Raw genomic sequence first — 19,400 nt, forward strand, 5'->3', positions numbered from 1 at the left:
GGAAGGCACTGGGTGTTTTCCAGGAGCTATTTTGGAAGCTATCATTCGGATTGCTTCTCAGGGCAGGCTGAATTTCCTCTCCCCCGGGGCCCCAGGCAGGAAGCAGCCTTTGGGTTCACACTCAGCCCTAATGAGGGCAGCACTTCAACACCAGACGTGGGTGAGAGCTGCGCTGCAACGAGTTTTATCTTGATTTCTTCCGGACCCAGGACTTTCCCTTGCACTGCCACAAACAGTCCCTGCCCTCGTTGCTGGAAGAATCACCAGCTACAAGAGCTACAGCCCGCCACTAAAACCTGCCATGAATGATGTCTGCCCCCTCAAACCTCCTTTCCCGCCCCTGCTGTCATTTTGATACTTCCCTATGCTTCGTGTACACTCATCCAGAGTAGCAAAAAGTGGTCTGAGAGCAGACAGGCACGGTTTCATGCTTATTCATCATCACATGCACCCTGCAAGCCGCTGTGTTTTTGCAGCCGTGGTGCTGCGGTCGGAACTGCTTTTCCTGGAAGGAGCTCTGGGGGCTTCTCCCGGAGTTTGCTGGTGGGACAGAGGAGCACTGCCAGGACCTGGGGGGTCAGCAGCACACGGCAGACCTGTGGGATGGGCTGCAGGTAGATGCGGCACCTGCTCGAGTTGAACCATACCAGAATCCCAGAATTGTTTGGGTTGGAAGGGATCTGGAGGATCATCCCGTTCCCACCCTCCTGCCGCAGGCAGGGACGCTTTCCACTGCATGGACTTGGCTTCTGAGCTGCGACACCCGCAGGGATCAGCCCCAGCCCCTTTCCCTGTCACTCCAGCCCAGCCCTCGGCCCTGTCACCCCTCCAGGGGCTCAGTCCCCCTGTCCCGTATCCCCCCAGCCCTGCTCGGACTCAGCTCCCCCACCCGTGACCCCCCCCGCGGCTCAGCCCCGTCCCCTTTCCGGCACCCCCACCCCGAGGGGCTCAGCTCCAGCTGCCTCCCCTCCAGAGTCTCACCCAGAGTCCCTCACCCTCCCCCCCGGCACTCACCCCCGGCCCTTCCCCTCCCTCCCGGGGGAGCCTCGGTTCTCCCGGGGCAGCGGCGCACCCCCGCCCGCAGCCGAGCTCCGCCGGCCGGGGCGGGCCGGGCGGCGAGAAGGGGCTGTCCCAGGGGCCGTGCCCGCTTGCACCGCACCTCCTCCTCCTCCTCCTCCTCCTCCTCCTGCCTCCCTCTCTCCGCGGCGGGGGCCACCCGCCCCGCCGGGACAGTCGCCACCGGCAAGCGCGGCGCGGTGCGGTGCGATCCATCCATCGCATCGCATCCCTCTGCCGTCCATCCATCCATCCATCCATCCCACCGCATCGCATCCCGCTGCGGGACATCGCCGCCGTGCGGTGCGGGCTCCTGTCGGTTCTTTCCCAGCCCGGTGCGGGGGGACATCCACCGCAGCCCACGCCGAGCGGAGCGGCGCATCCCCGCGGCCGCTGCCGATGGAGCCCGCGGGTTACCGCTGCCGCAGCAGCCGCCACATCGAGAGCGGGCAGTCGGCCGTGCCCAGCTCGGTGCTGTTCGCCGCCGGCCTTTTGGGGAACGTCCTGGCGCTGCTGCTGCTGGGCCAGCACCGCCGCCGGTCCCGGTCGCCCGGGGGCCGCCCGCCGCGGGTGTCGGCGTTCTACGTGCTGGTCACGGCGCTGGCGGTCACCGACCTGCTGGGCAAGTGCCTGATCAGCCCCATGGTGCTGGCAGCGTACGCCTACAACCGCAGCCTCAGCGAGCTGGGGCCGGGGGGCCGCGGCGAGGAGCAGCCGGGGGTGCTCTGCCAGCTCTTCGCCTTCCTCATGGCCTTCTTCGGGCTGGCCCCCACGCTGCTGCTGCTGGCCATGGCTCTGGAGTGCTGGCTTTCCTTGGGCCACCCCTACTTCTACCGGCGGCACCTGACCCGCCGCCTGGGTGCCGCGCTGGGGCCGGCGGCCGCCGGGCTGTGCGCGCTGTTCTGCGCCCTGCCCCTGCTGGGGTTTGGGGCTCCCATGCAGTACTGCCCCGGCACATGGTGCTTCATCCGCATGGCCGGCGGTGGTGCGGGCCAGCTGGGCTTCCCCGTGCTCTACGCCAGCCTGATGGGCTTGTTGGTGCTGGCCATCGTGGCGTGCAACGTGAGCAGCATGCGGCACCTGTACGGCATGGCCCGCAGGCAGCCCCGCCGCGGGACGCCCCCCGCCGCCGCCCCGCGCATGGAGGAGCTCGACCACCTCGTCCTGCTGGGGCTCATGACCGTCCTCTTCACCGTCTGCTCCCTGCCGCTCATCGTGAGTAATCCCAGCGCCTCCCCGGCTCCGGGAAATTCCCCCTGTCCCTGGGGAGGGTGGGTGGTTGCTTTGGTGCCTCGCCCGGGGGTCGGTCATTGTGTGGAATCCCTTGGGAATATCCTTTCCTCAGCACCATCCTGTCTGCAGGGAGGTTGGATTGATGGTTTGGCCTCCTTATATTAATCCCTCACTCTGTCCATAGGGGTCAGGCACCCTGAGATATCCCCCCCAGCAGCCCCTGCCCCTGGGAGCCTGGGTGGCTGTTTTGACCCCCCTCAAATACTCATCACCCCACACCCCAAGGGTTGGTAGTTGCATTAATCTGTTTGGGAAAATATCCTTTCTAAGCACCATCTCCTCACGGGGAGGTTGGATTGATGGTTTGGCCCCCTTGGAATGGTCCCCCACTCTGTCCATAGGGGTCAGGCACCCTGGGATATCCCCTCCAGCAGCCCCTGCCCCTGGGAGCCTGGGTGGCTGCTTCGACCCCCCTCAAACATTCATCACCCCACACCCCAAAGGTTGGTAGTTGCATTAATCTGTTCGGGAAAATATCCTTTCCATCTCCTCACAGGGAGGTTGGATTGATGGTTTGGCCCCTTGGAATGGTCCCTGACCCTGTCCATGGGGGTCAGGCCGTTGTTAAAGCACCCTGGAATATCCCCCCCACCAGCACCACTTGGTCCTGGAGAGGTCAGAGCACTGATTTTGGGATAAACCCTGACAACACCACCAGCTCCGAGGAGCCAAAGCTTTGCCTCCTTCTAAATCCTCCCCCACTCTGCCCACGGGGACCAGATCATTGCCTAAAACTCCTTGGAATATTCACCCCACCACCACCACCATCCCCCACTCCCAGGGGTCAGGGGGTGTTTAGGCCCCTTGAAATAAATTCTGGAACCACCACCCACCCCTGGAGGGGTCAGGGGATCATTGCTTTAGTCCCTTGTGAGTAACCCACCCCTGCCACCCTCTAGGATCATCTCCAAGGGCCAGGTTGTTACTTTAATCCCCTTGGAATAAGTCTCCCCTTGGCTCCACTATTCCATTCTGGGAGGTTGCCCACCCTCGACACCACATCCCCAGTCTCCTCAATTTATTTAAATTGATTAAATCAATTAAATTTATTTAATAATAAATACATAAATCAATTTGAATTAAAGGTCATCCTTTAAACCCTCATGGAATAACCCCCCAGCACCATCACTCTGTGATGCTGGTACTGGAGGAGGTTGGATAATTACTTTTTTTCCTGAATGTCTCCCACCCTATCCCAGGGATCTGAGGATTGCTTTAACCCCCATGGAATAATGTCCAACACCCATCCTGGGATGGGGGAATTAACTCATTTTTTGATCTTCCTGGAATAACCACAACAACCCCACCACCCTGGGGATTGATTTATTGCTCAAATTTCCTTGAAATATACTCCCACCCACCCCTCACCCCTCTCTGTCCCAGGCAGGGTCATTCCATTGCCCCTCCCTGGAATAGCCATCCCCAGGGGTCAGTTCGTTGTTTTAACCCCCTAAAACACCCCCCACCATCATCACCACTCTGTCCCAGAGGCGTTGGAGGGGTCAGGAAATTATTTCAGTCCCATCTGAGTGTCCCCTCCCCATCCCAGGGATAAATTTGCTGCTTTAACCCCATTGGAATAACACCCCCACCCCATCACCACCCCTCTGTGCCTCTGGGTGCCCCCGAGGGGTTAAAAGTTTGGGAGGGGGTGTCAGTTCATTGCCTCACCCCCCCCATTCCCACCCTTATCAGACCCCTCAAGCACCTCCCATTCCCACCCTTATCAGACCCTTTAAAACCTCCTGTTCCCACTCCTATCAGACCCTTTAAAGCCCCCCATTCCCACCCTTATCAGACCCTTCAAAATCCCCCATTCCTACATTTATCAGACCCTTCAAAACCCCCTATTCCCACTCCTATCAGACCCTTTAAAGCTCCCCATTCCCACCCCTATCAGACCCTTCAAAATCCCCCATTCCCACCCTTATCAGACCCTTCAAAACTTCCCATTCCTACATTTATCAGACTTTTCAAAACTTTCTATTCCCACTCTTATCAGACCCTTCAAAACCTCCTATTCCCACCCCTATCAGACCCTTTAAAGCTCCCCATTTCCACTTCATCAGATCTTTCCAAATCCCCCATTCCCATCCCATCAGACCCTTCAAATTCCCCCATTCTTACATTTATCAGACTCTTCAGAACCTTCTATTCCCACCCCTATCAGACCCTTTAAAGCCCCCATTCCCACCCTATCAGACCCTTTAAAGCCCCCATTCCCACCTCATCAGAACCTTCAAAATCCCCCATTCCTGCATTTATCAGACTCTTCAAAACCCTCTATTTCCACCCCATCAGACCCTTTAAAGCCCCCATTCCCACCTCATCAGAACCTTCAAAACCCCCATTCCCACCTCATCAGAACCTTCAAAACCCCCATTCCCATCCCATCAGACCCTTCAAAATCCCCCATTCCCACTCCTATCAGACCCTTTAAAGCTCCCCATTTCCACCTCATCAGATCTTTCCAATCCCCCATTCCCATCCCATCAGACCCTTCAAATTCCCCCATTCTTACATTTATCAGACTCTTCAGAACCTTCTATTCCCACCCTTATCAGACCCTTTAAAGCCCCCTATTCTCACCCCATCAAACCCTTCAAAATCCCCCATTCCTACATGTATCAGACTCTTCAAAACCTTCTATTCCCACCCTTATCAGACCCTTCAAAACTTCCCATTCCTACATTTATCAGACTCTTCAAAACCCCCTATTTCCACTCCTATCAGACCCTTTAAAGCCCCCCATTCCCACCTCATCAGAACCTTCAAAACCCCCATTCCCATCCCATCAGACCCTTCAAATTCCCCCATTCTTACATTTATCAGACTCTTCAGAACCTTCTATTCCCACCCCTATCAGACCCTTTAAAGCCCCCCATTCCCACCCTTATCAGACCATGCCCTGAAATCCTCTCACTTCTCCCCCAGGGATGGGAGACCTGGGTCGGATCTTCCACCTTTCCATCCCCCTCTGCAGGCAGAGCTGGGGCTACCCCAAAATCAGGGTGGGGGGTGTGCACGGGTGCTGCCACTGCCTTTGGTGACAATTTCCACTTCCTGTCACCTCTGGAAGCACACCAAGGGGTACCAGCCACCAGCAGCCCCGGCACAGCCAGGCTCCCATGGGTTGTGTGAGCACCCCAGGATGAACCCCTGCTGAGTTATCCAATGGATTCCAGCTCTAATTCCTATGGCAAGGGGATCAGCGCCAGTGGGGTGCCCCAGCCTTGGGGACAGAGCAGCACCTGCCAAGGCTGGGTGATTCCTTCATCTATTAAAAATTCCTGGTCACTGCGACCACATTTCCAGCTGTAACATCCTTGTCCTGACGTGCTCAGGACATGATCCAGCCCCACTCCCAGCTGGATCCACAACCCACAGCACACCCTGATGCCATCCATGGCGATACTGGGGGTTTCAAACCTCTTTTGCTGCCTTGGCAGTATTTTTACTCGCCCTTAATTCCCCGCTGTTTCCTTGACCTTCCCAAACTTTCTCCCATTTCCTGGATATATATATATATATTTTTTTTTTTTTTTTTGGCCAGATCCGGGCCTACATGGGAGCTTTTGCCGCCGATTTCAACGAGAACGCCGACCTGAGCGCGCTGCGCTTCCTCTCCGTCAACTCCATCGTGGACCCCTGGGTCTTCATCATCTTCCGCACCTCCGTCTTCCGCGCCTTCGTGCGCCGCGTCTGCCGCCGCCTGGGCTCCCGCCGAGCCTCGCTGAAAGGCTCCGGCCCCGCTGGTGACAGCCAGTTCTGTCCCCCGGGCTGGCAGGGTGGCACAGATCCCCCCCGGCTGGGCACCCCCTGAGTGTGGCACTGCTGCGGAAGCCGGCGGCTGCCGGCGAGGATGAGGAGCGAGCCTTCGGCCCCGCGTCCCTGCCCCGGAGCATCCCGAGGTGGCACAGGGCGGTGGCAGGAGGGGACAGCGTCCAGCTCGCTGCGAGGGGCGCTGGGAAGGGTTTCTGGCCCCTTCCCCCAGGCTGCGTTTTGCCCCGGAGAGGATCTGGGATCCGCGGGGATTTGGGAATGTTCCGCGCTTCGTGGAGGGTGAGGGGAGAGCCCGGCTGCAGGAGGGCAGGAGGGCTGGGGACACACACGGAGGAGAAGTGTGGGCGTGTCCCCGTGGAATAAAAGTGGATCAGAGTTTCATCGCCTTGGCCTGTGTGTGATCCCATTCCGTGCCAAGGAATGGGTTTGGGATGTCCCCAGACTGGGTGAGGGACTCAGAAACTCCAGCAGCAATTCCCGGTGGGAGGAGGAGCTGGATGTAGGTGGAATCCCTCCCTGGCACACCCTCCACCCCTGCCCAGGATCTTCCCTGCGGTTTGTGGTTTGCCAACCCTTATCTCGCTCTTCTCTGGGAACCTCCGGGCGTGGATGTTGCATTTGTGTTCCTCAGCCGTACCTGTTCTGCTGTAATTATCTAAATTCAGTATTTATGGCTGTCCTGAGCCTTAATGAGGGCACTAATTGAGAGAACGCAGAGCCTGGCGTGCGCGAGCTCTCGGTGGGAGCGTGCAAGAGAGCGATCCTTTTAATGGAACATCCATTTCCTTTCAACCACAGGTATTAACTGGATCTAATTTTTGCCTTAAGTGACCATTTAGGCCAAAAAAATTACGATGATCAACAGTTTAGTGCCCTTGGAGGAGACAGGGTATTTCTCTCCTCTGTTTAGCTAAGCCTTGCAAGGTGCAGCCGTGTTCCTGCCCGCTCTCACGTGATGTTTACTCTCAGTGTCAAACAGATTCTGCTTTTGAAGGAACAATATCTTGGAGCTTTTTGGAGGTGACTTGCTGGGATTGGCTCTGGCTGTTTCTCCCAGCTGGAGAAAAAGGCAGAGCTGTGTTTGGGGGTGTTCTGGGGGCACCTGCGAGCTGCCGGCTCAGTTCCACTCCTCGGGTTTTTCCGAGGAGAAAGAAGGAAATGAGGGTTGGTTCATGGATTGGTTTCATGTTACTGGTGTGGTATTGACTTGGAGATGGCTCACGTGGGGCTGCAGAGTCAACAGCTCCAAAGCCTGCTCCGTGGCTTTCCTGGGATCTGTTCCACCGCGGCCGGATGAGATAACGGCCCTGGAAAACTTTGTGGTTGTCCCCCCTAAACTGGGATCTCCTCCCCCAAACCTCCGTGCTCCACTCGGGGCAGATGGAGCAGGCACGGTCAGGCTGGGAGTGTTTGGCGATGCAGAACCACGGGATGATCACTGAGGTGGGATAAGATTTCCAAGATCATGGGTGGATTCAGCATTAGAATGAGCTGAGGGCACTCTGGGTGTGCAGGGCATCAGCTGCCCGTGGTGCCTGTGAAGAGCCACTCCTGGAGAGGCCTTGGCCCAGGAAAGGTCCCTGACCCAGGAAAGGTCCCTGCCCCAGGAAAGGTTCCTGCCCCAGGAAAGGTCCCTGACCTAGGAAAGGTCCCTGCTCCAGGAGAATCCCTGCCCCAGGAGAGATTCCTACCCCAGGAGAGATCCCTGCCCCAGGAGAGATATCTGGTCCAGGAGAATCCTTGCCCCAGGAAAGGTCTCTACCCCAGGAGAGATCCCTGGCCAGGAAAGGTCCCTGCCCCAGGAAAGGTCCCTGCCCCGTGCTGTGTGTGTTTAGATCCCAGGGTAACCACCATCCATGGAAATCAGTAATTAAACCAACACAAACCAAATCAGGTTCTTTATTAAGGTGCACAAATCGACTCCCCCTGAGCCCCGTGAGGACGCAAACGCCGCATCACTGACCCACGCGTGGTTTTACCATCTCAGGAAATGAACCACAGAGCCACCAGCCACCCCCCACCTCATCCCCGCGGCTCCCTGGCTGGGACCACACATTTCCAGCGACCTTGCCACGCTGCCCTGGCTCGGGCAGCACTATTAATCGGGATTCTGCCCTTCCTGCTGTCCTACCTGCTGTGGGAGCAGACTTGGAGTCTCCAGCCAGCGCTGCCGCCGGGGTTTGGATTTGGGGCGCAGCCAGGGTGGATAAATCCTGGCTCCCAGGCCGGGCTGCCGTGGCCCTGTCCCCGCCAGAGATGGCAGCACGTCCCCAGCCAGGCTGGGTCCCGAGCACGAGGAACCCAAGGATGTTCTCCACCCCAAATTTTCCCTTTTCACCCCATTTTTCACTGCCTCAACACGTCCGGTTTGGGGCTTCAAGGAGCTTAGGCAAAGCTTAGATCCCTTCCTTACTGAGTCGGGGAAAGATCAAACTAAAAGGAAAAGAAAATATAAATGAAATAAGAATTGAATGCAAAAAAAAAAACCCGACAACGCGCGGGTTGGTTGTAATTGCTGCTGAATAGGAAGCAGAAAAACCAGGGAGCTGCGGCTGAGGAGGGAGAGCTGCTGGGAGCCCTCCCTGCTCCATCCTCCCCCCGGGGACCCCTGGCTGCCAGCCCTTCCCAAGGGACGGACCTGGCCCTAATGGAGGCAAGAAAGAGATGCTGCTCGGCTCGGGGCTGCAGCTCCACGCCAGCGATGCTTTTTTGGGCGCTGCTTTATGTCCCTGTCACCCTCCGGCACTGCCAGCTGCCCCGTCCCCCGCTGTCACTGCTGCCACCAGCATCGCCTCTCCCGGCATCCCGCTCCTTTCCTGCACATAAATCACCCTCAGGGTGGATTTTTTGGTTTGTTTTCCAGCTCACAAAATCCAGGCGCAACTTTGCTCAAGCTCATTTCCCGACAAATTGTTTCGCTCTTGCAAAGAGCCCATTTTTTATTTTTTTTTTATTTATTTTTTTATTGCCTGCCTGCATTTTTCAGCTGTTCTGCCAGCAGGGAGGCACGTGCCTGGGCAGGCAGCCGTGCCAGGGCTGCCAGGAGCCCCAGCCTGCCCAGGAGTGCCTCCGTTTATTTTTTAACCCCTGCACCCAGGTACAGGATAACAACACAAGGCACCAAAACCTGGCCCAGTGCTCAGCCCTGCTTGTCCAGGATGGGGAGTGAGGCTGCTGGAAGCTCTGGAACACGAGATAAGGGGTGACAAGGCTTTGGAAGAGAAGTGTTAAACACAAGTCAGGATGGGGGGTTGGTTAAAAAGGGATGAAATGCACTCACCATAAACAGGAGGGTTGGACTCCTTCATGTCCCTGGAGCCAGAGCCATCCTTTAAAATCCACCAGCGATGGAGCAGGATCCCAGCACCCTCCCCAAGCACAGGCAGCAAACTCCAGAGGGTGAGAGCTCTGTGTGGAGCTCATGAAACTTCCCTACAAGCCCAGAGTCTTCTTTTAGGGAAAACTTCAATATTTGGATATTAGCTCAGGGAATTATCTACCATGTGCTCTGAAGGAGCCCCATCTGGCCTGAAAAACACCCACCCCAACCTGCACCATTTCATTAATGACTGAACAAGCAGAACTTTCAGGAACTGAGTTACTCAGCAAAGGACTGTCCAGCCCTGTGGTCACTGCTGAATGGGTAGAAAGGTGAAAGAGGAACACAAAATCCTGCCCTGTGGTTTCAGGTGCTATAAACCCAGCAACAGCAAGATCATCTGTCCTAGATGTCTTGGAAAACCAGGAAAAGACAAACCATTAATACCATAGAGAACAAGAACAATCAGGAATCTTTTGAACTTATAATTATTTGGAAGGCAGGACTAGCATGGTGCATGAGCATGTTCAGGGAAAGGAATGGAGCTGGGGAAGGGTCTGGAGCACCAGGAGAGGCTGAGGAGCTGGGAAGGGGCTGGAGAGTTCCTGAGGGAGCTGGGAAGGGGCTGGAGAGTTCCTGAGGAGCTGGGAAGGGAATGGAGAGTTCCTGAGGAGCTGGGAAGGGGCTGGAGAGTTCCTGAGGAGCTGGAAGGGGCTGAGCCTGGAGCAAAGGAGGCTCAGGGGGACCTTGTGGCTCTCACAGCTCCTGCCAGGAGGGGACAGCCGGGGGGTTGGGCTCTGCTCCAGGAACAGGGACAGGACAAGAGGAAATGGCCCCAAATTGCACCAGGAGAGGCTTAGACTGGGTGTTGGAGAAAATCTCTCTGCACAGGGCAGTGGTGGAGTCCCCATCCCTGGAGGGATTTAAAAACCTTGAGGATGTGACACTTGGGGACATGGGGACATGGGTCAGTGGTGGCCTTGGCAGTGCTAGGACAACGGTTGAACTTAATGTCTTAGAGGACTTTTCCAGTTTCAATAATTCTGGGATTTGATATGGCCCTCGCTAGAGGCAGGACACGAGCTAAACATGGAAGCCACGGGAAGAAAACAAACACTTCCCAAGGCAGGACAGATTGTACCAGGCAGCCTGTTCCTGCTTTCCAGCACAGAAGGGGGAATGAAAAAAACAAAAGCCCAGCAATTTTCCTATTATTACAGAAAAATCCCATCAGACACAACTGTCAGTGGAGAAGCCTGAAGCCCCAGAAGGGTATTTAAGGCTCCATTAGCTGCCAGGAAAATGAGAAGAAGCCAAAAGCCCTTCCTGAGCTGTGACACGGAGCGCCAGAAAGGAGCGGGAGGCTGGGAAAAGCCTTGGAGCACCCCACAGGGTGCCTGCTGCTCGGAAAAGGGCTCAGGGTGGGCAGACTGCAGCTGCCTGCATGGATCAGGGCAGGATCCAGCCTCAGCTGAATTTTTGGGAGGCACGAAGAGGGCTGAACGAGGGGCAGGGTGCCACCCAAGCCTCTGGAATGGAACAGGATGGCTCCCACCGGCAGCCGTGTCCGTGTGCTCGGCTGCTCTGCTGCATCAGGACTGGGAGCAGGGTTGAAAATGTATTTTCCTGGCTCACCTGTGCTGAGGTGGTTCTGGGGCAGCTACAGCATCATCCCCTCCGTCCCACCCATCGATCTGAGCATGGGAACAGGGCTGGGGCTGTGGCTTTGCCACGTCACCCTCAGCTAGTCCTCCCCACCAGGCTGAAGAGGCTCTTGAGCTGTGTGAGAGGAGAAAGCAGAGCCAGGCTGGGAGTGGCCCCTGAGAAATGGAGGTGCTGTCACAAACCGCAGCCCTCCAGTTTGCCGTGCCCCACATTTCCTTTGCCAAGTTCCTGTTACAAGCGCGTGGTTTTTTAAAAAGTTCCTGTTGCAAAAGCCTGGGTTTTAAAATAACAGCCAAGGCCACTGGTGCGTCTGCAACCTGCTGTGTCCCTGCTGCAGTGTTGCACCGAGGTGCGACGGAGTAAATGAAAAATTAAATTATTGCAGCTGTGGCGACAGGGCCACAGGAGGTAAAAATACTTTTTATTCACCTGTGAACTTAAATAAAGGCAGCTTGAGTGACAGCTGGTGTCCTGAAGGATGGAGGGAGCATCTGAGGCCACCGGGATCGAGCTCGTGGATTTCCCACCCCTGGATGTGTTCCAGGCTGGACGAGCCTGGGAGCAGCCTGGTGGCCCTGCCCATGGCACAGGGTGGGACTGGATGGGCTTTAAGGTCATGGCCAGACAGCTGCAGCCCCTTGGGGACCTCTGATGACATGCAGGAGAGGGGGACAGTGGGGACATGGCGGGGTCCAGCCGTGGGGCAGGGAGCTGTCCGTGGGTTCCTCTGGAGCAATGGGAATTCCCTGCACAGCCTGGGCTCGGCTGGACCCCGGGCTCAGGGGGGATTTGGGGTTCTGGAGCCAGCACCGGGACCGGCTGTGCCGTGGGGCTCTCAGGGCAGCCTGCAGAGCATCACCGGGAGTTTCCGACCCTGTGAGGGGCACTGGGATTCCTGGATTAGCACCGGGACGGAGCGTGCTCCGTGCCCGGCACAGAGACCGCGGGATCTGCACCGGGACTGGCCGTGAGAGCGATCCCGGGCCGGCACCGAGACTCCCGGAGCGGCACCGGGGCTGCTGGAGCCGTGCCGGGACTGGCCGTGAGAGCTGCTCCCGGTCTGGCACGGGGACCGGCCGTGCCCCGGGGCTCTCAGAGCCGCACGGACTGTCCCAGCGATCCCGGGGAGCCCTCCCGGCCCGGCACTGGGGCTCTTGGACCGCACCGGGACTGGCCGTGTCCGGGGCTCTCACACTGGTACCGGGATTCTCACACCGGTACCGGGACTGGCCGTGTCCGGGGCTCTCACACCGGTACCGGGATTCTCACACCGGTACCGGGATTCTCACACCGGTACCGGGACCTTCAGACCCGCACCGGGACTGGCCGTTTCCGGGGCTCCCACACCGGTACCGGGACTCTCACACCGGTACCGGGACCTTCAGACCCGCACCGGGACTGGCCGTGTCCGGGGCTCCCACACCGGTACCGGGATTCTCACACCGGTACCGGGACTGTCAGACCCGCACTGGGACTGGCCGTGTCCGGGGCTCTCACACCGGTACCGGGACTCTCGGATCCGCATCGGGACTGGCCGTGTCCGGGGCTCCCACACCGGTACCGGGACCTTCAGACCCGCACCGGGACTGGCCGTGTCCGGGGCTCTCACACCGGTACCGGGATTCTCACACCGGTACCGGGACCTTCAGACCCGCACCGGGACTGGCCGTTTCCGGGGCTCTCACACCGGTACCGGGACTCTCGGTCCGGCCAGGGTCGGTCCGTGCGCATTCTCCGCCTCCGCTCCGTCCATCCCTGTGAGCACGGGGCTGGGGGGGACCGGGGCGGTGCCGGGGACCCGGGGCGGTGCCGGGGGCCCGGGGCGGTGCCGGGGGCCCGGGGCGGTGCCGTCGGGGCGGGCGGTGCCGGTGCCGGTGCCGGGGGCGGTGGCGCAGTCGGGCGTGCGGCGGCGGCGGCGCGGGATGAACGGGACGGGCCGGGCGCACGGGAGCGACGGGGCAGCGCTGCCGGCCGGGGCTCGGCCGCTGGTCAGCGCCCTCATGTTCTCGGCCGGGCTCCTGGGCAACCTCCTGGCGCTGGCGCTGCTCCTGCGCGGCCGCCGCGGGCCCCGGCAGCGCCCGCCCGCGCTGTTCCACGTCCTGGTGCTGGCCCTGGTGGTCACCGACCTGCTGGGCACCTGCTCCGTCAGCCCCTTGGTGCTCGCTTCCTACCACCGCAACCTCACCCTCACCAGCCTGGCCCGCGGGGGGCACCTCTGCCTCTACTTCGGCTTCGCCATGAGCTTCTTCGGCCTCGCCACCATGCTCATCCTCTTCACCATGGCGCTGGAGCGCTGCCTGGCCCTGGGGCGACCCTACTTCTACGAGCGCTTCCTGAGCCCCCGCACGGGGCTGGTGGCCCTGCCGGCCATCTACACCTTCTCGGCCGCCTTCTGCTCGCTGCCGCTGGTGGGCTTCGGGCGCTACGTGCAGTACTGCCCCGGCACCTGGTGCTTCATCCAGATGCACCTGGAGGCGCAGCAGAGCGACGGGGAGGTGGCGGGGCTGAACGTCACCTTCTCGCTGCTCTACGCCACCCTGCTCCTCTTCCTCATCCTCGCCGTGCTGCTCTGCAACCTGAGCGTCATCGTGAACCTGGCCCGCATGCACCGCCGCGGGCAGAGGACACGCCGGGTGGGCACCCCCGAGCAGCCCCGCCTGGCCACCGCCTGCGGCCGGCGCATGTTCTCCATGGCCGAGGAGATCGACCACCTCCTGCTGCTCTCCATCATGACCATCACCTTCGTCATCTGCTCGCTGCCCTTCACGGTGAGTGTCACTGGCTGGTCCCTCTTCCCCCAGCGCTCGCGTGTCTCTCCTGGTCTTTGTAAAGCTTCCCCCAGCTCCGCTGGCCACACCTCGAGGGTTGAGGTCAAAGCTTGGGAGAGCCCAGCTCAGACATGAGCTTGGTAATTTGCACATCAGCTGGGGAGCGGGGGAATCACTCCCTGTGTCCCCAGTGCCAGCAGGAGGATGGGGTGTCAGGAGCATGGAATGGCAGGAGGATGGGGTGGCAGGAGGATGGAGTGGCAGGACAGGATGGCAGGAGGATGGGGTGGCAGGAGGATGGGGTGGCAGGAGGATGGGGTGGCAGGACAGGATGGCAGGAGGATGAAGTGGCAGGAGGATGGAGTGGCAGGATTGGGTGGCAGGAGGATGGGATGGCAGGAGGATGGAGTGGCAGGAGGATGGAGTGGCAGGAGGATGGAGTGGCAGGATTGGGTGGCAGGAGGATGGAATGGCAGGAGCATGGAATGGCAGGAGGATGGTCTGACAAAAGAATGGTCTGACAGCAGAAGGGGTGGCAGCAGAATGGGGTGGCAGGAGGATGATTTGGCAGGAGCAGAGGTGCCCTCCCACCCCACAGAGGCTCTGAGGCCAGGCTGTGTGGCTCAGGCAGGGACAGCCGGGGGGTGTCCTGGAGCACACAGCATCACTGCGATTCCCACGATCCAGGAACTCACGGTGGAGGTGTGAGGGATGGCAAAACAACCAACCACACTTCTAGAGGTGGGATGAAGGAGCTGCCCTGGGCTGGAGGCAGTGGATGTCCGTGCTGGGCGGGATGAGTTATCCCAGATTTCTGTGGATAGAGCTGGAGATGTGGAAGGCTGCACTCACCTCACTGTTAGAGGTTTCTGCTCCTCTGCAGCAGCACTGAGGCGCTGGCACAGAGATGGGAGATTTCTGGGAACAGAGGCCTGGCACAGCAGCCATAGCACGTGTCATCCCAAGGGACATCCCCACATCCCGTGCCCCATCCATGCACGAGGCTTCCAGCAGAAATCTGGGATCAAAACAGCCAAGTGAAGGAGTGGAGAGAGCAAGTGCCCTGCCTCTGTCTGGGCTCTCCCCTCCCAAGGGCCACTTTTCATCCCTCCAAGTGCTTTTCCACCAGGACCATTGATGGGTCCGGGTGTATGAGCCCCCCAGTGCTGGATGTCCTTGAAGAAGTGACCCCACCAAGGCTGGGAGCACACCCAGTGCTAATTTCACACTCTTGGTGTTAAATAGACTCCACCTTCCCTTCATGCTCCCTTGCTTTTCCTAAGGGAAAAGGAAATAACCACAGGATACGGCCGAGCCGGGCTTTTAGCACAAAGGAATAATGTCCAGATGTTTGTGAGCATCCCAGGAGCCTCAAAGCCCTGAGAGACTCTCCAGCTCCTGACCTTGAACCCACACATGATGGACACTCTTCCCATGTCCCAAAAACGCCCCGGGCTGGCTGCTGTGGCCAGTAGGAAGCGGAACCCCTCGGTGGGGACACGCGGGCAGGGCCCTGTGAGCGTGCTGGGGGCAGAGGGGCTGGGAAAGCGGCCCTGGCCGGGATCCCATGGGTCCTGTGGTGGCAGACACAGCCTTATCCCGAGCCAGCTTCCCTTTTCCCATCGCCCGGCTCCCATGCGGGGCCGCGCTTTGGCAGCGGCTCAAACCCAGCTGCCTCCTCGGGGTGACACTTTCTCTCCTGCCCTCAGCTGCCCAAACCCAGCTGCCTCCTCGGGGTGACACTTTCTATCCTGTCCTCAGCTGCCCACAGCAGCCACCGCTCCTCCCAGGAGGAGCCCAGGCACACAAACCCATCGGGCCACGAATTCCTTCCCAAAACGCACCAGGGCTTGGCAGCGCTGAGCGCGGCCGTGCCAGCCCGGCGTGGTACCCGGCGGATCCCAGCAGGGGAGGGATGCTCCGGCTGCTCCAGCCCCATCCAAGCATCTCCCCAGCCCCGAGTGAGGGGGTGGCGAGTGACCCGGGTGAGTAAGGAGTGCTGAGTCACCCTGCCAGGAAGCCCCGGGGCTGGGATGAGTCGGCAGTCGCGGGAAGGACGGGCCAGGTCCAGCAGCGCTCATCCTCTCCCACGGTTGTTGCTCCCGTGTGGTCTCAAGGTGGGAGCCACCACTTCCTCCAGCAGCCACGGGTTGGACTGTGGCTCTGAACGAAGTGGAGCACGGGGCTGGCTTTCATTTCAAGGTCATTTAAACCCGTACAGTCAGCAGATTTGCTGTGCCAGCTCAAAATTGCCCCAAAAGAGCTGCCTGGGGGCCCAGGTTTGGGATTATTTCTCCCTGTGATTTCTCCCTGAGACCCCACTGCAGTGCTGTGCTCAGCCCTGGGGTCCTTCCAGAACAGGAAAGACCTGGAGCTGTTGGAGCGAGTCCAGAGGAAGCACCAAATTGGTTAAAGGGATGGAGCAGCTCTGCTGTGAGTAAAAGTTGGGAGAATTGGGATTGTTCACCCTGGAAAAGAGAAGGATTTAGGGTCACCTAATTATGACCTTCCAGTACTTGAAAGGAACTATAGGGGAGATGGAGAGACTCTTTACAAAGGCCTGGAGTGACAGGATAAGGGAGAAATGGATTGAAAATTACAGAGAGGAGGTTTAGATGGGATATGAGTAAAAAATTATTTCTTGTGAGAGTGGTGAGGCCCTGATTCAGGTTTTCCAGAGAAGATGTGGCTGGAAGGGTTCCAGACCAGGTTGGATGCACCTCCTCCAAGCAGCAACTGACAGAACCAGAGCACAGAGTCTCCAGCTGTACCAAGGGAAATTTAGGTTGGATATTAGGAAGAAGATTTTACTGAAGGAGTGATCAAGTTCTGGAATGTTCTGCCCAGGAGGTGGTGGAGTCCCCATCCCTGGGTGTGTTTAACAAAGCCTGGATGTGGCACTGGTTGCCAGGGTTGAGTTGAGCTGTTGGGGCTGGGTTGGACTCGATGATGTTGAAGGTCTCTTCCAGCCTCATAATTCCGTGAATTCTGTGGAGTCTGTGAATTCTGTGAAGTTTGTGGAGTTTGTGAATTCTGTGGAGTCTGTGAATTCTGTAAATGCCATTAATTCTGTGAATTCCGTGAAGTCTGTGAATTCTGTGAACTTTGTGAAGTCTGTGAATTCTGTGAATTCCGTGAATTCTGTGAATTCTGTGGAGTCTGTGAATTCCATGAATTCCGTGAATTCTGTGAATTCTGTGAATTCTGTGGAGTCTGTGAATTCTGTGGAGTCTGTGAATTCTATGAATTCCATGAATTCTGTGAATTCTGTGAATTCCGTGAATTCTGTGAATTCTGTGAATTCCGTGAATTCTGTGAATTCTGTGAAGTCTGTGAATTCCGTGAAGTCTGTGAATTCCGTGGAGTCTGTGAATTCTGTGAATTCCATTAATTCTGTGAATTCTGTGAATTCTGTGAATTCTGTGAAGTCTGTGGAGTCTGTGAATTCTGTGAATTCTGTGAATTCCGTGAATTCTCTGAATTCTGTGAATTCTGTGAATTCTGTGGAGTCTGTGAATTCCGTGAATTCCGTGAATTCTGTGAATTCTGTGAATTCTGTGAAGTCTGTGAATTCCGTGAAGTCTGTGAATTCTGTGGAGTCTGTGAATTCTGTGAAGTTTGTGAATTCTCTGAATTCCGTGAAGTCTATGAATTCCGTGGAGTCTGTGAATTCTGTGGAGTCTGTGAATTCTGTAAATTCCATGAATTCCATGAATCCCGTGGACGGGGCTTGGATGAACGTGCGCTAGCGCAATGCCGGGCGGGCGGGTGGGGGGAACGCGGAACGAGGCCGTTTCAATCATTTCAATCTCCTTTCCGACCTTGGCTCGGCAGATCCGCGCCTACGTGAACAAATTCAGCCAGGAGGAGGACGGCCACGAGCTGGACCTGCTGGCCCTGCGCTTCCTGTCCATCAACTCCATCGTGGACCCCTGGGTCTTCGCCATCCTGCGGCCGCCGGTGCTGCGCCTCATGCGCGCCGCGCTCTGCTGCCGGCTGCCGCCCGCGGCCCCGGACAGCCGGACGGTGTCGTCGGCCGTGACGAAGCCGGTGGCCCGGCCGGAGCTCTGCGGGCAGTAGATCCAGGAGAAGCCAGCCTCCCCCGACGGGTGTTGAGGGAGCTCTGCCTTCGGCCTCACCGAGAGACGCGGCCCGGCCAGGGTTGGGGTGGCTCAGGGTGTCACCTGGGATGTCACCGCGGCCTCTCGCGGGGAGGAGGTTGGAAGGGTTGGCGAGTCCCTGCGTGCTGCTGTCGCCCTCGGGGCTGGAGAAGGGCTCGCCCCCCTGCTGGGGGTGAAGTTTGGGGGGGTTTTGTTATGACCCCACGGTTGGGCAGCAGAGGTTCTTGCTGGTTCTTGCGGGTTTTGTGGGATGCAGGCAGGGCTGCGGCTCCTGGAGATGGGGCTGGCTGGCTGCACGCACCCATCTGGGCCCCCAGATCCGTAGGGATTGGGAAGGAGAGGAAGGGAGCAGTGTATCCTCAAAATGTCCCCCTTTTTTTAGGCTGGTTGCCTAAAGAAGTGCACTTTTTTAGGGGCAGGTCTGTGTGCTGATGTCTGTCTGTGCCACACCCTCGAGATTTTAGGCACTGGTGGGTCCTTGAGGGGCACCAAAGTACTAAAAAAGCCAAATTTTGGCATTTCCCTGGCGCTGTGATGGAGCAGAGCAGCCCCTCTGCAGCACCCATCCGGAAATTCCCTTTGCCCCGTGATTTCTGAAATAGCCAACAAAAGGAACAAAGAGCCTGACCAAGGAATGGTCACAGCCATGAGCTTCACCCACATCCAGGGTGCTGCTGCTGGTGGGGTTTGGGTTTGTCCTTGATTTGGGTGAATATTTATTTAAAATAACCCCCCGAAAAAATCAATAAAAGCAAAAAAACAACTGCAAAACCATCCAGGTCATCAACCCTGCCCCGCTGGGCAGCATCCTTCAACACCACTATTTTGTTTTCTGGGATTCCTCTTGCTCTTTGGGATTCCAGGATCGTTCCCACTGGGATGAGGAGCATCCAACTCCACATCCCAAGGCCACCACTGCCATTAGGAATGTTCTTGTGGCTCCCATTCGAGCAGCATCCAACACACCCAGTGGCATTTGTGCAATTCCCAGTGTGGAGTCTCATTTGGGAGCTGCAGCTCTGCTCAGGGAGCCCAAAGGTGCCGAGATTTGGGTTTTTTTTCCGTGGTTTGTGAGTCGAGGTGATGTGTTAAAAAAAAAAAAAAAAATTATTATTTAAATAATAAATGTCTCTCAAAGGAGCCTGCTGAATCATGTGTGGGTTTGTGCTTGTGATGCTCCTCAGGGTAGATCTGGCTCCTGGAGGAAATGTGGGATCAAACCACGGGAATGGGGGAGAGGGCAGCAGGAGAGGCTGGCAGGGGGAAGTGGGTGCCTCCAATTTCCTAAGAAGTGGAATTAAACTGTGTTTTACAGATGCAGAATGACATTTCTTACTGGAGCTACAGAATTCCTCCCCCCATCTCTGAGCTCTTCCCTAAAACCTGCCTATCCCA

General features: G+C 57.8%; 2 protein-coding genes and 1 long non-coding RNA gene across 3 annotated transcripts; 2 read left to right on the forward strand and 1 right to left on the reverse strand.

Annotated features, from left to right (window-relative positions):
- Positions 1-418: 418 nt before the first annotated feature.
- On the reverse strand, positions 419-1,110 carry LOC110474763 (uncharacterized). Its single transcript, XR_002466159.3, has 2 exons — positions 1,015-1,110; positions 419-596 (listed from the first exon to the last, which is right to left on the reverse strand). It is a non-coding gene; the product is annotated as an uncharacterized LOC110474763 (long non-coding RNA).
- Positions 1,111-1,455: 345 nt separating this feature from the next.
- PTGDR (prostaglandin D2 receptor) lies at positions 1,456-6,510 on the forward strand. Its single transcript, XM_021538430.3, has 2 exons — positions 1,456-2,271; positions 5,903-6,510. Exons 1-2 carry the CDS (start codon positions 1,456-1,458, stop codon positions 6,170-6,172), a joined length of 1,086 nt encoding a protein of 361 aa, XP_021394105.1. The 3' UTR covers positions 6,173-6,510.
- A 6,528-nt stretch (positions 6,511-13,038) lies between these two features.
- Positions 13,039-17,964, forward strand: PTGER2 (prostaglandin E receptor 2). Its single transcript, XM_021538429.2, has 2 exons — positions 13,039-13,884; positions 17,719-17,964. Exons 1-2 carry the CDS (start codon positions 13,039-13,041, stop codon positions 17,962-17,964), a joined length of 1,092 nt encoding a protein of 363 aa, XP_021394104.2.
- Positions 17,965-19,400: the final 1,436 nt, after the last annotated feature.

The sequence above is a fragment of the Lonchura striata genome, chromosome 6 (genome assembly GCF_046129695.1).
Source record: "Lonchura striata isolate bLonStr1 chromosome 6, bLonStr1.mat, whole genome shotgun sequence".
Classification (NCBI taxonomy): domain Eukaryota; kingdom Metazoa; phylum Chordata; class Aves; order Passeriformes; family Estrildidae; genus Lonchura; species Lonchura striata.